This window comes from Bos javanicus, chromosome 15 (assembly GCF_032452875.1).
Source record: "Bos javanicus breed banteng chromosome 15, ARS-OSU_banteng_1.0, whole genome shotgun sequence".
Taxonomy (NCBI): Eukaryota; Metazoa; Chordata; class Mammalia; order Artiodactyla; family Bovidae; genus Bos; species Bos javanicus.
Genome location: NC_083882.1, coordinates 5279095 through 5305175, shown reverse-complemented (window position 1 = coordinate 5305175; position 26081 = coordinate 5279095). Strand labels below are relative to the sequence as shown.

The 26081-nt window shown below is 36.5% G+C and overlaps 1 protein-coding gene across 2 annotated transcripts in view; it reads left to right on the top strand.

Annotated features, from left to right (window-relative positions):
• The window catches only part of DYNC2H1 (dynein cytoplasmic 2 heavy chain 1), a 398003-nt gene that overhangs the window by 133884 nt on the left and 238038 nt on the right, over nt 1–26081 (top strand). For both annotated transcript variants that reach the window (XM_061440087.1, XM_061440086.1), the window contains exons 55-60: nt 1111–1248; nt 16196–16309; nt 16911–17071; nt 18013–18136; nt 18952–19073; nt 24515–24601. In XM_061440087.1, the coding sequence (XP_061296071.1) occupies nt 1111–1248; nt 16196–16309; nt 16911–17071; nt 18013–18136; nt 18952–19073; nt 24515–24601 (746 nt within the window). The remainder of the gene's footprint in view (nt 1–1110; nt 1249–16195; nt 16310–16910; nt 17072–18012; nt 18137–18951; nt 19074–24514; nt 24602–26081) is intronic.

The window sequence follows — 26081 nt, the reverse complement described above, 5'->3', positions numbered from 1 at the left end:
CTGATTTACTTTCATTTATATTAAGCCACTAACTGCACATGCTTTAGAGAGTTAATTTCCTGATTTAGTTCTCTGTTGTATTTGAGGTAAATAAATTTCCTGAGTTATAGCTTTATTGGGTCATTGTCGTGTGTGCATTAGATAAAATGCTAATGTCAAGAACCAGCATGATGCCTGTCCTCTGTGCTGTGCTCAATAAATACTGTTTGAAGTGAAGTGAAGTGAAGTCGCTCAGTCGTGTCCGACTCTTTGCGACCCCATGGATTGTAGCCTACCAGGCTCCTCGGTCCAAGGGATTTTCCAGGCAAGAGTACTGGAGTGGGTTGCCATTTCCTTCTCCAGGGGATTTTCCCGACCTAGGGATCGAACCAGGTCTCCCACATTGTAGGCAGAAGCTTTACCGTCTGAGCCACCAAGTTTACATTCCCTTTTTTTGCCATTGCTATCTTTCTTCTGATTTGTTTTGTGACAAAAATGCAATTGTATGGAAGAACAGAGAGAATATTTTTCATGTTCATTCCTTGGATTATTGATGGACAGTGGAATGGAGTGTTCTAATGGCCAGACCAGGGTCACCACTCCTGCCCCGCCACCCTGCCCAAAGAATAGCCGAAGCATTTGGAGTGATTGCTAATCAGCACCCTATGTAAGGCAGTCTCTTGTAAAATAGTTGGATAATAGACAAGCAAAACCAAGGCATGTCCAGTATAAAAAGAGTGGTCTCTGAGGTGCTTTTGTTCAATTAATGAGACTGAAAAATTAGAAAGGTTTACTGTTTTTTTTTTTTTTCTATTTTCTTTCCTGTCTAATGCAGTTGAGTAAAACCCCACTGGTTAAGCTAATTAATATGTGTTAATGTATTCAGCTTTACTGTGATGCTTTAAGATCCATTTTTCTCTAAAGCCTTTGTGAAGTCTTTTTTTACATCTTAATGGATAAACAGTTGACTAAATTGTTATAATGAGCAATAAGAAAAAGCCCAAGTTCACTTGCAGATGTGGTATTTGTACACATTTGTATTTTTTTCATTCATTCTTACAGACTTTGTTTACCCTTACGTATATAACATTCTTATTCTTTTAATATTGTTGGTCTCTTCTATTAATGTAGGCTGGTGTATCTAAACTAAATGAAGCTAAAGCTCTTGTGGCTGAATTGAACAGAACAGCTGGAGAACAAAGTGTATTACTTAAAACTAAGCAAGATGAAGCAGATGCTGCTCTTCAAGAGATCACAGTATCAATGCAGGTAACATTTAGAGGAAGCACAGAGATGCAAACAATAGGAAGGCCATTTATACCTGGCTGTCGTTCACTGAAAAATAACGATTTTACTCAAGTGGATTTAAAAAGTATTGCTTGTCTGTATTGAAATGACTGATAGTATTGTGTACTTGAACTTTTGGAAAGAGTGTATTATTTTCCCATATTGTTTAAAATCACAACTGTAGTCTCCTCAGTTGCTCATACGCTAATTTATCTAAATCCTATAAAATACAAAAGTATAAACATTTTGATTGGTATAGATTTGTCTGTAACTGCTTTTGTTTACCCTCTGTTAGTTAATATTTTCTTTTATTTTCTTAATATTATCTCCTTCAGGCTTCAAGCCTGTTTTTTATATTCTTAGGATTTATAAAATGTCTTTATTCATTCTGTTTATACTTTCATGATATTTTTAATATTTTGATTGTATCTTCTTTTTACATTGCCTTTCTTTGGTTGAACCATCACAAGAGAGATTTCTCTGCATTCTTTATTGCCAGGGTATTCTTTTTTTTTTTTAATTATTTTTTAATTGAAGGATAATTGCTTTACAGAATTTTGCTGTTTTCAGTCAAACCTCAACATGAATCAGCCATAGGTACATATATATCCCCTCCCTTTTGAACCATCCCTTCCCTCTAGGTAGATATAGAGCCCTGTTTGAGTTTCCTGAGCCATACAGCAAATTCCCATTGGCTATCTATTTAAATGTGGAAATGTAAGTTTCCACGTTACTCTTTCCCTACATCTCACCCTCTCCTTATCTCTCCCCGTGTCCATAAGTCTATTCTCTATGTCTCCTTCTCCATTGCTGCCCTGTAAGTAAATTCTTCAGTACCATTTTTCTTGATTCCGCATATGTGTGTTAGAATACGATATTCATCTTTCTCTTTCTGACTCACTTCACTCTGTGTAATAGGTTCTAGGTTCATTCACCTCATTAGAACTGACTAAAATTCATTCCTTTTTATGGCTGAATATTCCACTGTGTATATGTACCACAACTTCTTTATGCATTCATCTTTCGATGGACATCTAGGTTGCTTCCATGTTCTAGCTATTGTAAATAGTGCTGCAATGAACAATGGGATACAAGTATTTTTCAATTTGTTTTCTTCAGGGAGTGGGATTGCTGGGTCATATGGTGGTTTTATTCCTGACTTTTTAAGGAATCTCCATACCATCTTCTATAGTGGCTGTATTAATTTGCATTCCCACCAACAATGCAAGAGCGTTCCCTTTTCTCCACACCTTCTCCAGCATTTATTCTTTGTAGACTTTCTGATGATGGACATTCTGACTGGTGTGAGATGATATCTCATTGTAATTTTGGTTTGCATTTCTCTAATAATAAGCCATGTTAAGCATCTTTCCATTTGTTTGTTAGCCACCTGTATGTCTTCTTTGGAGAAATATGTTTAGGTCTTTTTCTGACTTTTTGATTGGGTTGTTTGTTTTTCTGGTATTGAGTTGTATGAGCTGCTTTTATATTTTGGAAATTAATCTTTTGTCAGTTGTTTCATTTGCTATTATTTTCTCTCAGCCTGAGGGTTGTCTTTTCACCTTACTTATAGTTTCCTTTGCTGTGCCAAAAGCTTTTACATTTAATCAGGTCCCACTTGTTTACTTTTGTTTTTATTTCCATTACTTCAGGAGGTGGGTCATAGAGGATCTTGCTTTGATTTATGTCATCAAGTGTACTGCCTGTGTTTTCCTGTAAGAGTTTTACAGTTTCTGGTCTTACATTTAGGTCTTTAATCCATTTTGAGTTTATCTTTGTGTATGGTGTTAGGAAGTGTTTTAATTTCATTCTTTTACATGTAGCTGTCCAGTTTTACATGTAGCTGTTCCATTGATCTATATTTCTGTTTCTGTTATACTGTATTGATGAATGTAGCTTTTTAGTATAATCTGAAGTCAGGAATGTTGATTTCTCCAGCTCCATTATTTCTCAAGATTTCTTTGGCTATTCAGGATCTTTTGTGTTTTCATATGAAATGTGCAATTTTTTGTTTTTAGGCATTTTGTGAAAAATGCCATTCGTAATTTGAAAGGTATTGCATTGAATCTGTAGATAGCATTTGGTAGTATAATAATTTTCACAGTATTGATTCTTCTTACCCAGGAACATGGAATATCTCTCCATCTGTTCTTGTCATCTTTGATTTCTTTCATCAGTGTCTTATAATTGTCTGTGAACATTTCTGTTGTCTCCTTAGGTAAGTTTATTCCTAGATATTTGTTTTTTGTTGTAATGGTGAATCGGATTGAGTCCTTAATTTCTCTTTCTGATTTTTCATTGTTGGTATATAGAAATGCAAGTGATTTCTGTGTATTGATTTTGTTTCCTGAAACACTGTGAAATTCACTGATTAGCTATAGTAATTTTCTGATAGTATCTTTAAGGTTTTCTATGTACAGTATCATGTCATCTGCAGATAGTGAGAGATTTACTTCTTTTCTGATCTGGATTCCTCTTATTTCTTTTTTTCTCTGATCGCTGTAGCTAGGACTTCCAGAACTATGTTGAATAATGGTAGTGAAAATGGACACCCTTGTCTTGTTCCTGATTTTAGGAGGAATGCTTTCAGTTTGTCACCATTGAGAATAATGTTTGCTGTAGGCTTATCCTATATGGCCTTTACTATATTGAGGTAGGTTACTTCTGTGCCCTTTTTTTGAAGAGTTTTAATCATAAATGGGTACTGAATTTTGTCAAAGGCTTTTTCTGCATTTGTTGAGATTATCATATGATTTTTATCATTCCATTTAATATAGTATATCACATTGATTGATTTGCATATATTGAAGAGTCCTTGCATCCCTGGAATAAACCCAACTTGATCATGGTGTATGAGGTTTTTGATGTGTTGCTGAATTCTGTTTGCTAAACTTTTGCTGAGGAATTTTACATCTATGTTCACCAGTGATACTGGCCTGCAGTTTTCTTTTTCTGTGTTGTCATTGTCTGGTTTTGGTATCAGGGTGATGGTGGCCTCATAGAATGAGTTTGAAAGTGTTCCTTCCCCTGCAGTTTTTTCAAAGAGTTTTAGAAGGATCGGCATTAGCTCGTCTCTAAATGTTTGATAGAATTCACCTGTGAAGCCATCTGTTCCTGGGCTTTTGTCTTTTGAGAGAGATTTGATCACAGCTTCGATTTCAGTACTTATAATTGGGTTGTTCATAGTTTCTATTTCTTCCTGGTTCAGTCTGGGAAGATTGAATTTTTCTAAGAATCTGTCCGTTTCTTCCAGGTTATCCATTTTATTGCTATATATTTGTTCTTGATAGTCTCTTATAATCCTTTGTATTTCTGCATTGTCTGTTGTAACCTCTCTTTTTTCATTTCTAATTTTGTTGATTCTTCTCTCTTCTTGATGAGTCTCGTCGAAATGTTTGTCAATTTTGTTTATCTTCTCAAAGAACCAGCTTTTAGTTTTATAAATCTTTACTATTGTTTCTTTCATTTGTTTTCATTTATTCCTGCTCGGATCTTTATGATTTCACTCCTTCTACTAATTTTTTTTTGTCTTTGTTTTTCCAATTGTTTTAGGTGTAAAGTTAGGTTGTCTGTTCGATGTTTTTCTTGTTTCTTGAGGTAAGATTGATTGCTATAAACTTCCGTCTTAGAAATATTTTGCTGCATCCCATAGGTTTTGAGTTGTCATGTTTCATTGTCATTTGTTTTAGAAATTTTTTGATTTCCCTATTGATTTCTTCAGTAACCTGTTGGTTATTTAGAAATGTGTTGTTTATCTTCATGTGTTTGTGCTTCTTAAACAGTTTTTTTTTCTTGTAATTGATATCTAGTCTCATAGCGTTGTGGTAGGAGAAGATGCCTGATACAATTTCAGTTTTCTTAAATTTACTGAGCTTTGATTTGTGACCCAAGATGTGGTCTATCCTGGAGAATATTCTATGTGCACTTTAGAAAAAGGTATATTCTTCTACATTTGGATGGAATGTCCTGAAGATATCAGTGAGATTCATTTTGTCTAATATACCATTGAAGACTTGTGTTTCCTTATTAATTTTCTGTTTTGATGATCTGTCCATTGATGTGAATGGGGTTAAAGTCTCCTACTATTATTGTGTTATTGTCAGTTTCTCCTTTTTTTTCTGTTAGTGTTTGTCTTATGTATTGAGGTGCTCCTGTGTTGGGTGCATAGTTATTTACAGTTGTTTTGTCTTCCTCTTAGATTGATCCCTTGATCATTATGTAGTATCCTTCCTTATTTCTTGTAATCTTTAAGGTCTAGTTTGTCTGATATGAGGATTGCTATTCCAGTTTTCTTTTGCTTCCCATTTGCATGGAATATATTTTCCCCTCCTCTCACTTTTAGTCTATATGTGTCTTTAAGTCTGAAGTGGGTTTTTTGAAGACAGTATATATATGGGTCTTGTTTTTGTATCCATTCAGCCAGTCTGTGTCTTTTGGTTGGAACATTTAAACAGTTTATATTTAAGAAATTACTGATATATATGTTCCTATTGCCATTTTCTTAATTGTTTGAAGTTTGTTTTTGTAGATCTTTTTCTTCTTGTGTATTTCCTGACTACATATGTCCCTTTAACATTTGTTGCAAAGCTGGTTTTGGTACTGAATTCTCTTAACTTTTGCTTGTCTGAAAAGTTTTTATTTCTCCATCAGTTTTGAATGTGATCCTTACTGGGTACAGTAATCTTGGTTGTAGATTTTTCCCTTTTAGTACTTTAAGTACATCCTGCCATTCCTTTTGGCCTGCAGAGTTTCTGCTGAACATTCAGCTTTTAAGTGTCTGGGGTTTCCATTGTACGTTACTTGTTGCTTTTTCCTTGCTGCTTTTAATATTCTTTCTTTGTGTTTAGTCTTTGTTACTTTGATTAGTATGTGTCTTGACATGTTTCTCCTTGAGTTTATCCTGTGTTGGATTCTTTGTGCCTCTGGGACTTGATTGACTGTTTCCTTTTTCATGTTGGGGACATTTTCAACTATCATCTCGTCAAAAATTTTCTCATATGCTTTGTTGTTCTCTTCTTCTTCTGGGACCCCTATATTTCGAATGTTGGTGTGTTTGATATTGTCCCAGAGGTCTCTGAGACTATCTTCAGTTCTTTTCACTTTATTCAGTCATTTTACTTCAGTCCTTTTACTTTATTCTGCCCTTCAGAAGTTATTTCCACCATTTTATCTTCCAGCTCACTGATTCATTCTTCTGCTTCAGATTTTCTGCTGTTGGTTCCTTCTAGAGTATTTTTAATTTTGGTAATTGTGTTGTTTGTATGTTTATTCTTTAATCCTTCTAGGTCTTTGTTAATTGATTCTTGCATTTTCTCCATTTTGTGTTCAAGGTTTTTGATCATCTTTACTATCATTATTCTGAAATTTTTTTCAGGTAGTTTGCCTATTTCCTCTTTATTTATTTGGATTTCTGTGCTTCTCGTTTGTTCCTTCATTTGTATGTAGTATTTTTCTGCCTTTTCATTATTTTCTTTTTAATTATTATGTTTGAAGTCACCTTTTCCCAGTCTTCAAGGTTGATTTCTTTCTTCTTCTTGATTTCAGCCTTTCTAAGGTTGGTTCAGTGATTTGTGTAAGCTTTGTACAGGGCGAGATTTGTGCTGAATTGTTTTGTTTGTTTGTTTTTCCTCTGATGGGCAAGGCTGAGAGAGATGGTAATCCTTTATGGTGATTATTGGGTTTGTATTTTTGTTTTGTTTGTTGTGTAGATGAGGTGTCCTGCACAGGATGCTCTTGGTGGTTGGGTGATGCTGGGTCTTGTATTCAAGTCATTTCCTTTGTGTGAGTTTTCACTATCTGATACTCCCTAGGGTTAGTTCTCTGGTAGTCCAGAGTCTTGGATTCAGTGTTCCCACTCCAAAGGCTCAGGGCTTGATATCTGGTCAGGAATATGTGGTTTGTTATGGCATTAAGTAAGATTAAAACAAATACTCCAAAACAAGAAACCAAAGAATAACCCCAGACAAATGGTAGTTAGAAATCAGGCAAATAATAATTAAAATAATGGAATTATGCACATATCCATATACACCCATGAGCAAAGTCAAAACAGTCCAACAAAAATAAAGTACAGTAGATTGATCCAGCAAACAAAGGAAATAAAAAATTATATTTACCAGTTAAGAACAAAACTAACTATAGCACAAACTGGGAAACAAAACTAAAGTATGGTGCCAAATGGAGAAACAAAACAAAACAAAACTAATATGTTGAGAGGAAAGAAAGAGAAGAAAGAAAGAATTGATACGCACAGCTATCATAACTAGTGTGTTTTCTTTTGCGGGAGCTCTCAGTGGCCTTTTATATTTAATATAGACAGAGTCTACCTATTTGATTGTGTGGATTTAATCTGCACCTTGTACAGCTGGTTGGGAAGGTTTTGGGTCTTCTTCCTTAGCCACACTGCCCCTGGGTTTCAATTGTGGTTTTATCTCCACCTCTGCATGTGGGTTGTCCACTGGGGTTTGCTCCTGAGGCTGCCCTGGAGGACTTGGGTTTACCCCTGTGAGGGCCAGGTGTGGAGCTGGTGCAGCTGCTTGGGTCCTGGGGGTTTTGGCAGCACCAGGGAATTGGCGGCTAGTGCAGCAGGAAATATAGTGCCCTAGAAGGGTATGGTAACCAGTATTCGCCAACATGCTCCAGTATTCTTGCCTGGAGAACCCTCCTGACAGAGAAGCCTGGCAGGCCACAGTTTACAGTGTTGCAGAGTTGGACAGGACCCAAGTGACCCTGTGTGCATAGACGCAAGACTTTTTTTTGCCCGTGGCAGCTCTGCCCTAGTGACGGTTGAAGGTGAAGTTGGCACAGCTGCTTGGCTTGTGGGGACCCTGGCAGCACCAAGTGTGCAGGGACATGGGCTGCCTCAGCTGCAGGAGTTATGGCCCTGTCAGAGTCTTTTTTCATGCCTCTTGTAGCTGAAGATCAGAAGGCCTCTTTGGCCAGTCTTTCTCCATAGCTTTGCCTATTCAGGCACTTAGAGGGCTCCCTTGCCTGGGGTCCTTCTCTGTTTTTCAGGGCGTCAAGCACATAGAGGGCCCCGCTTGGCTAGGGTACTGCTCTGTAGATTGACGGGTCAGGCACTTAAAGGAGCACTTAGTTCAGGCCATCAGGCGATTGATGGGCCAGCCTCTGTATTGTTCAGCTGCTGATGCTGGTGTGTGGGGGGAGAGAGGCTATGGTGATGGCTTCACCCCCTACGCATGACTCAGCAGTATCACCTTGCTTCCGTGGCTGCCTGGCTTTCCTCCACAGTCTCCTCCCTCACATCCCCTGGATCCGTCTCTCTACAGTCAACAGCAGCCCTCACCCTGGGATTGCTCCACAATCCTTAAACTCCAGCTCCCAGCTGCTGCGCCTTCTAGGGGCCCTGCATTCCTGTCCAGAGTGTGTATGGCTGTGGCAAGGACTGTCTGATTCTCATTCCATTTAGGCTGCCACAGATCAGCTGTTTCACTCTCAGCCTTAAATGTTTCTCCTCTAACCCAGACAGTTGTCCCGACGTGGGGATCAGACCCCTGCTTCAGTCCCCCCACTTGCTGAGGGCATGTCCAGTCCTACTAACACTCCTGTTTTTCGCTCTAGTTCCTTCATCCTACCGAGTTCTGTGTGGTTCTATATATTCTTTTCCGCTGGTCAGGTACTCCTGTCTGCTCTCAGCCTGTGTTCTGCATGCACTTCTGTGTCTGAAGGTGTGTTCCTGATGTATCCATGGAAAGAGATATACTCCACGTCCACCTATTCCTCTGCCATCTTGTTCTCCCGTGCCAGGGTATTCTTTCACATTTGCCTACCTTTTCTGTATGCTTCTGCCCATTACCTTGTTTTTTGGTACTGATTACTTACTCACTACCACTAAGTCCATAATTTTTTGTCCTTCAACCCTATTCCTCCTCTGAGCTTCAGACTCAGATCATCAATAATCTGTTAGATACATCTTCTTGAAAGTCCTATAAGCCTTACAACTCAAAACAGGTTCAAAACTAATTATTTCCTTTCCTGTATTCCTTTTTTTTTAGTTATGGCACTACAATATAGCTAATTGTTCAAAACAGAATTTATAAATTGTGTTAGACTTCTGTTCCCTGATAGCTCAGCTGGTAAAGAATCTGCCTGCAATGAGGGAGACCTGGGTTCAATCCCTGGGTTGGGAAAATCCCCTGGAGAAGGGAAAGGCTACCCACTCCAGTATTCTGGCCTGGAGAATTCCGTGGACTGTGTAGTCTATGGGGTCGCAAAGAGTCGGACACGACTGAGCGAATTTCACTCGCTCACTCACTCTGTTCCCTTAATCCATGCATCTAAAGAATCCTTAAATTCTGTTAGTTTTACATCCACGATTGTGTCTTAAATATGTTTCACCATGTCCATGTGGGTGATGTTAACCTTCAGTTCAGTTCAGTCACTCACTTGTGTCCGACTCGTTGTGACCCCATGAATCGCAGCACACCAGGCCTCCCTGTCCATCACCAACTCCCGGAGTTCACTCAGACTCACGTCCATCGAGTCAGTGATGCCATCCAGCCATCTCATCCTCTGTCGTCCCCTTCTCCTCCTGCCCCCAGTCCCTCCCAGCATCGTCTTCTCCAATGAGTCAACTCTTTGCATGAGGTGGCCAAAGTACTGGAGTTTCAGCTTTAGCATCATTGCTTCCAAAGAAATCCCAGGGCTGATCTCCTTCAGAATGGACTGGTTGGATCTCCTTGCAGTCCAAGGGACTCTCAAGAGTCTTCTCCAATGCCACAGTTCAAAAGCATCAATTCTTCGGCACTCATCCTTCTTCACAGTCCAACTCTCACATCCATACATGACCACTGGAAAAACCATAGCCTTGACTAGACGGATCTTTGTTGGCAAAGAAATGTCTCTGCTTTTGAATATGCTATCTAGGTTGGTCATAACTTTCCTTCCAAGGAGTAAGTGTCTTTTACTTTCATGGCTGCAGTCACCATCTGCAGTGATTTTGGAGCCCAAAAAAATGAAGTCTGACACTGTTTCCCCATCTATTTCCCGTGAAGTGATGGGACCGGATGCCATGATCCTCATTTTCTGAATGTTGAGCTTTAAGCCAACTTTTTCACTCTCCTCTTTCACCTTCATCAAGAGGCTTTTTAGTTCCTCTTCACTTTCTGCCATAAGGGTGGTGTCATCTGCATATCTGAGGTTATTGATATTTCTCCTGGCAATCTTGATTCCAGCTTATGCTTCTTCCAGCCCAGCATTTCTCACAAGTCTAATGCCTCTTTTATTTAAATTAATTTCAGTGTTTTTTCAGACTGGTGTATATATCTCAATAAAAGTAAATGGCATAGAAGTCTTAAAAGTAACAAAGTTGGAGGGCTTATTATGATACAAAGACTTACTATAAATCTACAGTAGTCAAGGTCGGGTGACACTGGTGTAATGGTAAGCATAGTGATTACTGGAACACTGTGAAATCCAGAAACAGAGTTACACATACATGGTCAATTAATTTCATACAACAGTATCATTTAAATGTGGAAAGGATGATCCTTTTAACAAATGGTACTGGAATATTTAGATATCCATGAAGAGAGGAAAAAAACCTCAGATGTGTGAAAAATAACTTGACATGAAACATAGACCTAAATGTACAGCATAAAATTATAAAACTTCAGAAGAAAATTAGGGAGAAAATGTTTATGATGTTGGGTAAAGCAGGGATTTCTTAGATATGATAACAAAGTAGAAGAGGAAAATAAATGAGAACTTGAACCTCATAGAAATTAAAAAAGAAAATGAAAAGGCATGTCACAGACTAGGAGAAAGTATTGACAAATGTATATTTGATAAAAAAAAAACTTGTTTCCAACATGTACAGAAATGATTGCAAGTCAATACTAGTAAAACGAACAATTCAGTCTGCAAATAGGCAAAAGATTTGCACTGGCCTTTCATGAAAACATGCTTATATAAAGGGGTCATATGTTTCACAAATATATGAAAAGATACCCAACATCATTAATCAGCAAGGAAATGTGATGCCCTTGTTTTTCGTATGAAAATCTTGTTCTCGACCTTAGCTTTGTGGTCCTCGGCCTGGTAATTCCAAATCTTGAGCTTCTTTGACTTGATTTCTCAGACGAATAACCTTTTTTTCCCTGACTTCTGGTAGTTGGGAATGGAAGTGGTAATATGACTCCACAAATTGCCTATTTAAAAGTATGTTCTAAATATTCTGTGAAGACTTCCCCAAGCCTCAGCTGTTTTATAGTTTTCCTCAGCCCCTGTAGCATTCTTCCTGAAGACCTGTGGCTTGCTTCCTTCTCTGCCTGGTCTCAGTTGCTGTCCTGCGCTCCTTCTTTCCCATCTTGGTCTACTGCCTCATGTCTGGAGCCTGGCCCCAGAAGCTTCTGGAGAAAGGGTACATGGAAGATAAGTTTTGAGGTCTAGCGTATATGAACGTTCTGCTGTGTTCTTGGTTGGTTGGTTGTGTGCTAGGAATAGTATTCTAGGGTGGAATATTTATGTTTTGTTTAGGTTTTGAGGGCATTGTTCAGTTTTCTCCTAGCTTCCATTGTTGGTGATTAAAACACTATTTTAATTTTTGATCTGTGTTTGGATAACCTGTTTTTTGTTTGTTTGTTTGTTTTTTTCCTTCAGAGTTTTTCAGTTCTTGGTTTTCATTGTTCTAAAGTTACAGTGATTTGCCTTGGTTTAGGTTTATTTTCATCCACTGTGTCCAGTATGAGTTCTTACTACCTAACAATTTGCCTCCTTCAGTTCTGGGAAATTTCCTTAAATTATTTTATTGATAATTCCTTTTCCTTTATTTCTCTGTTCTTGGTTATTAGAATTCTTATTTGGGCTTTGGGCTTACTAGTCTGGTTCTCTAACTTTCTTATATTTTTTCACTTTATATTTGTTCTACTTTCTTTAAAATTTCTTAAAGCTTATCTTTTAACCCTCCTATTCAGTTTTTCATCTTTATTATATTGTTTCTCAGGAGATGTAAAACAATCTCTAGATGTTTCCTTTTGGCAGTAGTGCCCCTTGTGGTTTCATTGTTGCAGCATCTGCAACTAGCCCTCGGGGGCAATTTCATGGAGGTGTCTTTTTCTTGAACATGTCTTATTATTATTTTTTCTTACATGATTGCTTTATACTTAGTTAAAGAATAATTCTTTATGCACCAAAGCTGTATGAGCGTGGAAAGGAAGTTTATTGTCTGTGAACTTCACAAGAGGATGATCTGGGCTGAACTGATGGCATAAGCAAAAAGTTTTCACCCGGCATGTCAAAATTAATTCGTTGGCAGATGGAAAATCTTCAGGAGCAATAGTATTTTTAGATAACTGATGATTATGTTCACATTCAGTGTTTACAATATACATTTATGGACTACCTGGCCTGGAAGTAACAGATCAGAAAATCAATTTAATTTTTATACTGTAAAACTTTAGCATATTTTTTTTTCTCAAGGAATTTTAGAAACAAAGTAATATAAACACTTATCTGAAGCAGCTAGTCATTTTTATTATAAAAATATATATTGTTTTTTTCCTTTCAGGAAGTTGAAAGCTTTGTTTCATATTCTTCTAACTTCTGTTGTTGCAATTGGAACACTTTTGGATTACTTAACCTTTAACTAGTAATTTGAAAAACAGTAAAAACTCCATAAAGCATAATATCATTGATAGCTGTATATTAACAAAGGAAAATACTCAGTACTCTGTGGGCCTGTGTACTTCCAAACTAGTGAATATTGTTAAGATACATTGTGTGCTGTGCTACTCTTTTCTCTGGGCTGTTCTGGGAAGAGAGGTTCTAAGACTGTGGCTAACTAGATTACCTAGGTTAGACCTAGAAAAATAACTCGGCATTTTGTATTATAAGTTAGTAATGATAAATATATGACATTTCCGTTTGTTATTTTATTATTTTATACATAACATTTATTTTATTTATTGTATTTTATTTATTTTTATTTATACATACATACATTTATTTTATACATACATACATGTTCAAGCTGGTTTTAGAAAAGGCAGAGGAACCAGAGATCAAATTGCCAATATCCCCTGGATCATCGAAAAAGCAAGAGAGTTCCAGAAGACATCTATTTCTGCTTTATTGACTGTGCCAAAGCCTTTGACTGTGTGGATCACAATAAACTGTGGACAGTTCTGAAAGAGATGGGAATCCCAGACCACCTGACCTGCCTCCTGAGAAATCTGTATGAAGGTCAAGAAGCAACAGTTAGAACTGGACATAGAACAACAGACTGGTTCCAAATAGGAAAAGGAGTATGTCAAGGCTGTATATTGTCACCCTGCTTATTTAACTTATATGCAGAGTACATCATGAGAAATGCTGGGCTGGAAGAAGCATAAGCTGGAATCAAGATTGCCGGGAGAAATATCAATAACCTCAGATATGCAGATGACACCACCCTTATGGCAGAAAGTGAAGAAGAACTAAAGAGCCTCTTGATGAAAGTGAAAGAGGAGAGTGAAAAAGTTGGCTTAAAGCTCAACATTCAGAAAACGAAGATCATGGCATCTGGTCCCGTCACTTCAAGGCAAATAGTTGGGGAAACAATGGAACAGTGAGATACTTTATTTTTTTGGGCTCCAAAATCACTGCAGATGTTGATTGCAGCCATGAAATTAAAATATGCTTATTTTAGCATATTATAGCATATTCAAAAGCAGAGACATTCCTTTGCCAACAAAGGTCCGTCTAGTCAAGGCTATGATTTTTCCAGTAGCCATGTATGGATGTGAGAGTTAGATTATAAAGAAACCTGAGGGCTGAAGAATTGATGCTTTTGACCTGTGGTGTTGGAGAAGACTCTTGAGAGTCCCTTGGCCTGCAAGGAGATCCAACCAGTCCATCCCAAAGGAGATCAGTCCTGGGTGTTCATTGGAAGGACTGATGTTGAAGCTGAAACCCCAATACTTTGGCCACCTCATGCGAAGAGCTGACTCATTGGAAAAGACCCTGATGCTAGGAGGGATTGGGGGCAGGAGGAGACAGGGACGACAGGGGATGAGATGGTTGGATGGCATCACCGACTCAATGGACATGGGTTTGGGTGGACTGTGGGAGTTGGTGATGGACAGCGAGGCCTGGTGTGCTGCTATTCATGGATTCACAAAGAGTTGGACACGACTGAGAGAATGAACTGAACTGAACTGATGGCATAGACAAATACCAAATTGTGCAACTGTTTTTTTTCTTGATTTTAATTTTTTTGACAGCAGAAAGCCTTTTGTATTGGGATGTTTTCGGTTAACAATGTTGTGGTAGTTTCAGGTGAACAGCAAAGGTACTGGGCCATACATATACATGTGTTCATTCTCCCATCCAGGCTGGCATTGAGCAGTGTTGCATGTGCTTACAAAGGGTCCTTTTGGGTTTCCATTTTAAATATAGCAGTGTATCATGATCTTTCCAAAGTCCCTATCTGTCCCTGCCCCCCTCATCCATAAGTTCACTAAACTGTGTGACTTTCAAAGCCTGCTACTCTAGGTTTGTGACCTAGAGAAAGAAGACACATATTAAATGCTATTCATATTAAATATGTATAATAATATGTACATATTAAAGTACATATTCAGAATAGCTGTAACTTTCAATTGGAAAAGTAGGTTAATAAAACGTGAAGCACATGAGTAGGGCCTTTAGGGAATATTTTGATACTGTGGAGTTTGAGAAAAGAACTTTCCCCCTTGAGGACTGGTAGCAGAGATACACAGGTAGAAACATTTGTGGAATATAGAAAATTTTAATTGAGCTCATGTGTCAGGTTCCTGAAGGATATGGTAATAGGTCGCAAGGCATTAGTTTTGTTGTTGTTGCCAGCTTAAACTGCAAATTTGTTTCTTTCAATTCAGGTAGAGTGAGAGGGAGGGGACTCTGGTCTCTTTTTGATTTAATTGAAATATAATTGACTCACACCCCTTTATTAGTTTCAAGTGTACAAGATTATGATTCTGTTTATGTATGTAATGTGATGTATTTGTCACAATATGTGTAGAAAGGACACCAAACATTAGTCTTAAAACTCCTTGAATGATTATAATATGGTTGAGAATTTCTGTTATTAGAACTTTTGGAAGGTTTCTTGAAAAATTTCCTCCTTGGTTTTTTGATAGTATAAATAAATACAAACGTTCATAATGTTAAAGCATGTTTATATATGTGGGACTCTTGATTTTTGAATTCATGACTAAAAACATCATGTGTTATTAATATATCATTGTGCTTTTTGAATATTAACTAATTTTTGTTCATATATTAGCATATTATTGTATAATAATTTCAATTAATTTTTGTCTAAAATATAGAAACAAAATCTTAGAATACTATAGCTTATCTCTAAGAATTATCACTATTCCACTATTAGAATTAGAGAAGACTTCTATTTTTAGTTTTCTTGTTTATGAAATGGGCATAATAGTTGGGGTTGTTGCAAGTGTTAAATGTATATTATTATGATCATTTTCTAAATTACGCATTTCTGACAGTTTGATTTTTATATAGTAAACATTTATTGCTTTGCTATTCAGAAAAATTTTTAGTTTTCTTGTTTATGAAATGGGCATAATAGTTGGGGTTGTTGCAAGTGTTAAATGTATATTATTATGATCATTTTCTAAATTACGCATTTCTGACAGTTTGATTTTTATATAGTAAACATTTATTGCTTGCTATTCAGAAAAATTAAAGCATATTTCCTAATAGAAATATAGAGTAAATTATAAATCACTATAAATTATATAAATTACTATAAATTATAATTACTATAAATTATAGCATCAGTTTCCTAAGGCATGTTAGAAACTCTCATGTCAATTAATATTAGAAAAGCATTTAATAGTGCTTTTAAAATAACATTTTTGGTATTATGCTTTTAAATGTTGAGTACATTAAAATCAATTGGAATGCTGCTTTAATATTCCTGTAGGATGCTAGTGAGCAAAAGACAGAACTTGAAAGACTGAAGCACAGAATAGCAGAAGAAGTCATTAAAATTGAAGAAAGGAAGAACAAAATTGATGATGAATTAAGAGAAGTACAGGTAAGATAAAAGTAGCAAACACTGTAAGAGCCATTTTTAGTTTTGATTTTCAACTTTACATTGGAGTTTAAACATTTTTTTCATAAGTTATTTCCTAATAGTATTACCAGTGTGGCTTTCACTTAATACTGTTTATAAAAGAGAAACAGGAAGGAAAGTCTGCTAGGAGAAGTAACCAAATTAGCCGATGGTTGTTAAAAATAATCTTTGTTTTCCATGAATCATATTGTTTACACTGTAGAAGTAAATATTTTGCAGATAAATTAAGACAAAGTCTTAGGCTTTTTTTTTTTTTTTCTTGAGACTTGATTAAATATGCAAGCAAGTATTAGAAAAGAAAGGACCTCTTGAAAATGGCAGATTGTCTCAACACAGATTAGATTTTCCAAATTAGACTGTGGCAGTTATGGTGCCAGAAACTCTAGCTTTCCCCACTTGAACATTTTGTACTTTGTGTGTTTTAGAGCATTTTTATATTGGAAGAGAAAGGGTATTAATAACTGGTTATTTTAAATAAAATGGCAATATTAGATAATTTGTAAAGAGTTAGTATATTTCCATATATATTTTTGAATGTATAAATACCCTTTTTGTCTTCTAGCCTCTAGTCAATGAAGCTAAACTAGCAGTTGGAAACATTAAGCCAGAATCTCTTTCAGAAATCCGTTCCCTGCGTATGCCTCCTGATGTAATCAGAGACATTCTTGAAGGCGTTTTGAGATTAATGGGTATCTTCGACACATCTTGGGTGAGCATGAAAAGGTAAGTTTTTGAATTTGTGAAAAATGTTACTTTATGCGTAAATTATACATTGTTTCAGATTTTTATTATGTCTTATATTGTTTCTCAAACTGAACTTCATCTAAGTACGGGATTACACACTTTCCCCTAATATTTCAGGATGGTCTATGTAATCATATTTCAAGAACTATATTTTCCTTCCACTATAAGTGATTGTTAAAAGTGTCAAAGGAGAAGACGAATGCCTTCAAGTGTTTAAGAACATCTTAATAAACATAAATATTGATTTAGTCCTTACTTGGTACAGAGTAATGTATTTACTGTGGTGTACTGATGAAGAAAATATAGTCACTGTTCTCAAAGAGTTTTTCACTCTTGGCAGAGGCAGAGAGACACAGAGAGCAAGTGAGAGCCCCATGAAAATATAAAAGGGATGTAAACCAGAGGAGAAAAGGCTGACTGTTAACTCAGTATATAATGTGGAGCTTTAGATTTCACAGTATAGCAATGGCATTATAGTTTGTGCTGGTATTCATTCTGATAGTAGAGTTCTTTTTCAGTCTGAAATGGGGGAGGAGATTTCAACTGAGAGAGCCCGTAAAATATCTTTCTTATAAAGGAGTCAGAATATTTTCTTGCATATCCTATAATGTATTAATTACTCAGGAGTTCACATAAAGGGATGTGGATGGAGTTCAGTGTTATAATTCCTTCATTGTATTGCTTCAGTGTATTCACAGAACCTTAGAAAAACTGTTGTGCACCTTTCTGGAGCTCCTTGTCTATAAAAACCGATGAAATAATGTTACTTTAGAAACTTAAGTACTTTAAAATTACTCTGTTCTGTGGTTAACTAATAGATTGAAAGTATTGTATATACCACTCTGTTAAATTGATATTTTTGTTAAAAATAGCAAACTATATTTAGCCTCATTTGAATTAATAATATGCTTTATTTCTAGCTTCCTTGCAAAGAGAGGGGTGCGAGAAGACATAGCAACCTTTGATGCACGAAATATTCCAAAGGAAATAAGAGAGAGTGTTGAAGAACTTCTTTTTACAAATAAAGGATCTTTTGATCCAAAGGTAATTTTAACAGATACCTTAAATTCCATTTCCATACTCTTGTTATATTCTTCTTGTCAAAATGTGATGGTTTACATTATTTGTTTTTTAGTTTATTTAAAAAAGTAAAAGTTTTTTATAATAAGTTGTAGCTGTTATAGCTGGGAAGTATTTGCCAGAAGAATTGGGTAAACTAGAATCTAGAGGGTTGGAGACAGGTTTATTATCTCAGGTGGTGTTTGAGTCTTACGATCTGATCTCATCGGTAAGTTCCTAAACAGTCATAACTTCCAATTTGCCTGTATGCTTTTATTTCTTCTTGTATATTAGTCATATAATAACACATCTCTCTGTTGGAATGCTTATATCTAATTCAGGAAACAGTTTAAATTTCATGATTCTTGTCTTTTTTAGATCTTTTATTCAAAACGTCATGTACTTCTTGATGCCGATAGCAGTTGTTTCAGCAGTGGTTTTATCTAATAAAGATCTATTCTTTGTATTGAAGAGAAAGAAATGGAGCTTGAAGATTGTTGTGGATGGCACATGTATTCATTACAAATGTGGCTAATAATTATTTATGTCAATAGAATGATAGAGTTATATTAAAGATTGTATGTGGTTCAAAAAGATTTGTTCTTAAGGAAAAATAGTTTATATATTTTTTACTTAATCAAAACAGCAGTTCACTTTATTTTTATTTTTGCTGTAAACCCAAAACTTCATTATTTGGGTTAAATTATTAAACAGATGCTTAAAGAAAATACACTGGAATTAACCTTACCTTTATTTCAAATGAAGTTAGGATGTGGGATAATCTCTGATGTGTTTTTCAGAATGCTAAGCGTGCCAGTACTGCAGCTGCTCCCTTAGCTGCCTGGGTTAAAGCCAATGTCCAGTACTCCCATGTCTTGGAACGAATTCAGCCTTTGGAAACGGAACAGGCAGGATTAGAATCGTAAGTTAAATATAAAATATAAACAACCCTAACCTTCATTTTCATCAATTGATGACATATTATTAGGATTTATTTATTGTCTGTATCTAAAAAGGCAGCTGACAACACTGAGTCATTTAAATACAAATTAAGAATGTAGATCCAGATAATGGAGTGGAGAATGTAGAGTTCACCTCATCTAAACCACAGACACATCAAAACCACATCTCCACGTGGAACTATTATCATGGAAAACTAATTAGAAAATGGCAGAAGAGCTAGATAACAAAACTTGCGAGAAAGATCTGTACATAATTGGGTTGTTGTTTTTCAGTAGCCCAGTCATGTCCCATGCTTTGTGACCGCATGGCCTGCAGCGCTCCAGGCCTCCCTGTCCCTCGTTTTCTCCTGAAGTCTCCCCAAGTTCGTATCTGTTGCATCAGCGACACCATCCAGTCATCTCATCCTCTGGCACCCTCTTCTTCTGCCTCAATCTTTCCCAGCGTCAGGGACTTTTCCAGTGAGTCGTCTGTTCACATCAGATGACTAAAATATTGGAGCTTCAACTTCAGCATCAGTCCTTCCAACAAGTATTCAGGGTTGATCTCCCTTAAGATTGACTGGTTTGATCTTCTTGCTGTCCAAGGGACTTTCAGGAGTCTTCTCCAGCACCAGAGTTCAAAGGTATCAATTCTTTGGTGCTCCTCCTTCTTTATGGTCCAGCTCTCACAGCTGTACGTGACCACTGGGAGGACCATAGCCTTGACTCTGCAGACCTTTGTCAGCAGAGTAATGTCTCTGCGTTTCAGTACTCTGTCTAGGTTTCTCATCACGGGAGCTGTGACATCATCTGATTTCACGGCTGCAGTCACCATCTGCAGTGATGTTAGAGCCCAAGAAGAGGAAATCTGTCACCATTTCCACCTTCTCCCTTTCTATTGCCATGCAACAGAAACATGTAGAAACATGCCACACGTATCCTATAAGCACAGGACCAGATGCATGTAGGATCATGTAGGATCACGCGTCTGGTCCTGTTACTGCACTGGGGTGCAGCACTATTTACAGATGAGGAGTACATTATTAAAAGACAAACAATCATACATAAAATAGGCAAGCAAACGGTTCTATTATATAGCACAGGACATTTTATTCAATATCGTGTAAACTAAAATGGAATATAATTTGCAAAAAATAACTGGATCACTGTGCTATACACCTGAAAGTAACACAGTATTTTAGCTGTATATCATTAGAGACATCACTGTGCTGTACACTTGAAAGGAACACAGTGTTGTTACTGTTTATCATTAGAGGAAAAGGAAAAAAAATGAATAAGTGAAGAGTTAGACCAAAAATATGAAGAAAAAGCAATTAAAAGATGGATAGCAGAATGAACTCATTTTCTTCCTACTATTAAGTTGTTGGATAGATAAAGTGGGAGAATTTCCTTTAGCAAGAGCAAAATTTTGTAAAGGAATACTTTATTTTGTAAAGTTCAGGTACAAAAAGTAAATTCTAGAAATTTCAGTTCAGTTCAGTCACTCAATAGTGTCCCACTCTTTGCAACCCCATGGACTGCAGCATACCAGGCTGCCTGTCCATCACCAACTCCCAGAGCTTACTCAAACTCATGTCCGTTGAGGAGGTGATGCCACCCAACCATCTCATCCTCTGTCGTCCCCTTCTCTTCCCACCTTCAGTCTTTCCCAGCATCAGGGTCTTTTCAAATGAGTTAGTTCTTTGCATCAGGTGGCCAAAGTATTGGAGTTTTAGCTTCAGCATCAGTCTTTCCAATGAATATCAGGACTGATTTTCTTTAGAGTGGACTGGTTGGATCTCCTTGCAGTCCAAGGGACTCTCAAGAGTCTTCTCTAACACCACAGTTCAAAAGCATCAGTTCTTCAGCCCTCAGCTTTCTTTATGGTCAAATCTCACATCCATACATGACTGCTGGAAAAACTATAATTTGACTAGACGGACTTTTGTTGGCAAAGGAATGTCTCTGCTTTTTATTTTCTTTTTTTTTTTTTATTCAATTTTAATTTAAAAAAAATTATACATGTGTTCCCCATCCTGAACCCTCCTCCCTCCTCCCTCCCCATACCATCCCTCTGGGTCGTCCCAGTGCACCAGCCCCAAGCATCCAGCATCCTGCATTGAACCTGGACTGGCATCTCATTTCATACATGACATTTCACATGTTTCAATGCCATTCTCCCAAATCTTCCCACCCTCTCCCTCTCCCACAGAGTCCATAAGCCTGTTCTATACATCAGTGTCTCTTTTGCTGTCTCGTATACAGGGTTATCGTTACCATCTTTCTAAATTCCATATATATGCGTTAGTATACTGTATTGGTGTTTTTCCTTCTGGCTTACTTCACTCTGTATAATAGGCTCCAGTTTCATCCACCTCATTAGAACTGATTCAAAAGTATTCTTTTTAATGGCTGAGTAATACTCCATTGTGTATATGTACCTCAGCTTTCTTATCCATTCATCTGCTGATGGACATCTAGGTTGTTTCCATGTCCTGGCTATTACAAACAGTGCTGCGATGAACATTGGGGTACACGTGTCTCTTTCCCTTCTGGTTTCCTCAGTGTGTATGCCCAGCAGTGGGATTGCTGGATCATAAGGCAGTTCTATTTCCAGTTTTTTAAGGAATCTCCACACTGTTCTCCATAGTGGCTGTACTAGTTTGCATTCCCACCAACAGTGTAAGAGGGTTCCCTTTTCTCCACATCCTCTCCAGCACTTATTATTTGTAGACTTTTGGATCGCAGCCATTCTGACTGGTGTGAAATGGTATCTCATAGTGGTTTTGATTTGCATTTCTCTGATAATGAGTAATGTTGAGCATCTTTTCATGTGTTTGTTAGCCATCTGTATGTCTTCTTTGGAGAAACATCTATTTAGATCTTTGGCCCATTTTTTGATTGGGTCATTTATTTTTCTGGAGTTGAGCTGTAGGAGTTGCTTGTATATTTTTGAGATTAGTTGTTTGTCGGTTGCTTCATTTGCTATTATTTTCTCCCATTCTGAAGGCTGTCTTTTCACCTTGCTAATAGTTTCCTTTGATGTACAGAAGCTTTTAAGTTTAATTAGGTCCCATTTGTTTATTTTTGCTTTTATTTCCAATATTCTTGGAGGTGGGTCATAGAGGATCCTGCTGTGATGTATGTCAGAGAGTGTTTTGCCTATGTTCTCCTCTAGGAGTTTTATAGTTTCTGGTCTTATGTTTAGATCTTTAATCCATTTTGAGTTTATTTTTGTGTATGGTGTTAGAAAGTGTTCTAGTTTCATTCTTTTACAAGTGGTTGACCAGATGCTGTCTAGGTTTGTCATAGCTTTTCTTCCAAGAAGCAAGCGTCTTTTAATTTCATGGCTGCAATCACCATCTGCAGTGATTTTGGAGCCCAAGAAGATAAAATCTCTCACTTTTTCTATTGTTTCCCCATTTATTTGCCATGAAGTGATGGGACCTGACGCCATGATCTTAGCTTTTTGAATGTTGTTTTAAGCCAGCCTTTTCACTCTCCTCTTTCACTTTCATCAAGAGGCTCTTAAGTTCTTCTTTACTGTCTGCCATAAGGGTGGTGTCATCTGCATTTCTCAGGTTATTGATATTTCTCCCAGCAATCTTGATTCCAGCTTGTGCTTCATCCAACCCAGCATTTCACATGATGTACTCTACATAGAAGTTAAATAAGCAGGGTGACAATATACAGCCTTGACGTACTCATTTCCCAATTTGGAACCAGTCTGTTGTTCCATGTCCAGTTTTAATTGTTGATTCTTGACCTGCATACATTTTCTCAGGAGGCTGGTGAGATGATCTGGTATTCCCATCTCTTTAAGCATTTTCTACAGCATTTGTTGTGATCCATCCAAAGGCTTTGGCGTATTCAGTAAACCAGAGGTAGTATTTTTTTTCTGGAACTCTCTTGCTTTTTCAGTGATCCAGCATATGTTGGCAATTTGATCTGCTTCCTCTAACTTTCTAAATCTAGCTTGAACATCTGGAAGTTCATAGTTCACATACTGTTGAAGCCTGGCTTGGAGAATTTTGAGCATCACTTTGCTAGTGTGTGAGATGAGTGCAATTGTGCAGTAGTCTGAGCATTCTTTGGCATTGCCTTTCTTTGGGATTGGAATGAAAACTGACCTTTTCCAGTCCTGTGGCCACTGCTTAGTTTTCCAAATTTGCTGGCATATTGAGTGCAGCACTTTCACAGCATCATCTTTTAGAATTTGAAATAGCTCAGCTGGAATTCCATTGCCTCCGTTAGCTTTGTTTGTAGTGATGCTTCCTAAGGCCCACTTGACTTCATATTCCAGGATGTCTGGCTCTAGGTCAGTGATCACACCATCGTGATTATCTGGGTCATGAAGATCTTTTTTGCATAGTTCTTCTATGTATTCTTGCTACCTCTTCTTAGTATCTTCTGCTTCTGTTAGGTCCATACCATTTCTGTCATTCGTTTGCAGGAAATAAAGAGCCCTTCTTTGCATGAAATGTTCCTTTGGTATCTCTAATATTCTTGAAGAGCTGTCTAGAAATTTAGTGCTAATATATCGTTTTTCTCTAAGTTTTTGAAAATTTTTAGCATATATTTTCTAAAATATTATCTGGCAGGTGCTGGAAAAATTTAATGACTTTAGGGGCTTAAACTTTCAATTTGCTACTGAGTTAGTGTTATATTTTATCTCATTTGTTCTGAATGTGAACTAAGAAGTATGTCATTTTCTTCATTGTTCAATTTTTGGTATTTTCTTTCTTACTCTAGACAAGAAGATATTAGCTGCTTAAATAAGTCTCTTATTTTTCTTAATATAATACATGAAATTTTCATGTCAAATCATACTATTTATATTATTGTGATTAATTATTTTTATAACTTGAATACTATTTTGTGAGTATATTTCCTTTCTTGTATACATTTGTTATTCTTAATAACTGCCTTTTTTTTCAGTTGATTTTTTTCTTTTCTGTTTTTGTGTCACATACTTATCCACAGTCTATCAGAAGCTAAAACATATTTGGAATCTGTGTTCATTTTAACATTCTCTTCAGTTCAGTCGGTCAGTCGTGTCCTACTCTTTGCGACCCCATGAATTGCAGGCACGCCAGGCCTCCCTGTCCATCACCAACTTCCGGAGTTCACCCAAACTCACGTGCATCGAGTTGGTGATGCCATCCAGCCATTTTTATCCAGAAATCTGTTTGCACAAGTGTTTTAAAATGTAGATTCCTGGAAGTGATGTGGTTAGGTCAGAGAATACACTTTTAATTTTAGCATTGCTTTTCAAATAAAGTTCTAAATGAAAGTATTAAAATTAGTGAATTATTGACAATTTTTATTGTCATTTGTTTACTGCAAGATTATATTTTACAGTGCTGTTCCTGCTTTTTGTTGATAACTAGAGTGACTTTTATGAAATTGAATTATATTTTAGAAATTTGCGGAAAACTGAAGATAGAAAAAGGAAACTAGAAGAACTTCTTAATTCTGTTGGTCAGAAAGTATCAGAACTCAAAGAAAAGTAAGTTAAGTTTTGAAATATATTTTGAGTATTTGAAAACCTACCACAGTTGATACTAAAGTTTTAAAAAACTGTTATAATTAATATATTAATTTTTTGATTTATCGCTTTAAAATGGTAAATAATATAAAATAATAGTGTATTCCTTTTAAAAAGTTTAATGAGAACAAAAATATTATAAGTTTCCATTTGTATAACTATCACTGTGTATATTTCTAAGCAATGGAAAACTGAGAAGGAAGAAGTGAATGTACTGTGTTAATGCTGGGAGTGTTTACATTTGGTATTCCTGTTTCTTTATTATTTTGACCTCAGCATTTTAGACTTCTGTGTTGCAGATCATGCTACAGTACTACTTATTCCATAGTCTGGAATTGTGAATGGTACATGATCGTGTTAAAAATGTTTTATCTTTTTAATTTTGCTCTTTTTGATATTAAAAATATTCCTTCATGCAAATATACTCAAATCTAAAAACTGTTTATAAAAGGCATTAATCTTAAAGCCCTCATGTACCTCTTTGTTCCTGTGATTGTTTTTAATATAGGACAAAAAAAATACTGGTATGGGACTTACAAATATGGAAACATTTTCATTTAAGAATTGTAAAGATTGGAAAACTGGAGAACATGTCATTAACTATAGCATATGTTATCACTTGCTACTTTCTTTAAGTCATGTATTACATTTCCTTTTTTTCTTATGGAAGAAATACACATTATTGTACCAAGAAAAGGTTCCATTAGACTAAAATCTATTAATTTTTTTTTCTATATATAGTCAGGAAACAATCATCTCTATTTACATTTATACATATTTACTTAATATACATAAATTAAAGTTATAGTGGAAGTTATAAATTCAATGTTTTTAATATTCCTGAATGTTTTTGTATTAGACATATAGATATTAAATCACATAATTTCCCTCCTGGTATATAATTAGAGTGAAAGTGAAAGTGAAGTCGCTCAGTCGTGTCTGACTCTTTGCGACCTCATGGACTATAGCCTATCAGGCTCCCCTGTCCACAGGATTTTCCAGGCAGGAGTGCTGGAGTGGATTGCCATTGCCTTCTCCAGGGGATCTTCCTGACCCAGGGATCACACCCGGGTCTCCCGCATTGCAGGCAGACGCTTTACCATTTGAGCCACCAGGGAAGCCCCAATTAATTAGAGCAGGATAAGGAAAATTATATGTTCTTTTCAATATTACATGCTCAGAATCAGTACTTAATCATACTGAAGTGATTATCAAATATTTATTGAGTAGTTAGCTTATAGTACCGGTGTTTTAACTCCATTTGTTAGCCCTTTGCACGTGTCAGATGTTGTCCTAGGCACTTTACATATACATGTTTTTAGCATCTAGAACAATATTGAGAGGTGGATATTCTTACATAATTTGCGATTAGAACGCTAAAGATTAGAAAGGTTTGCTTAAGTTGAACAAGTAGTAAATGACTAAGCAAGCATTGGATCCT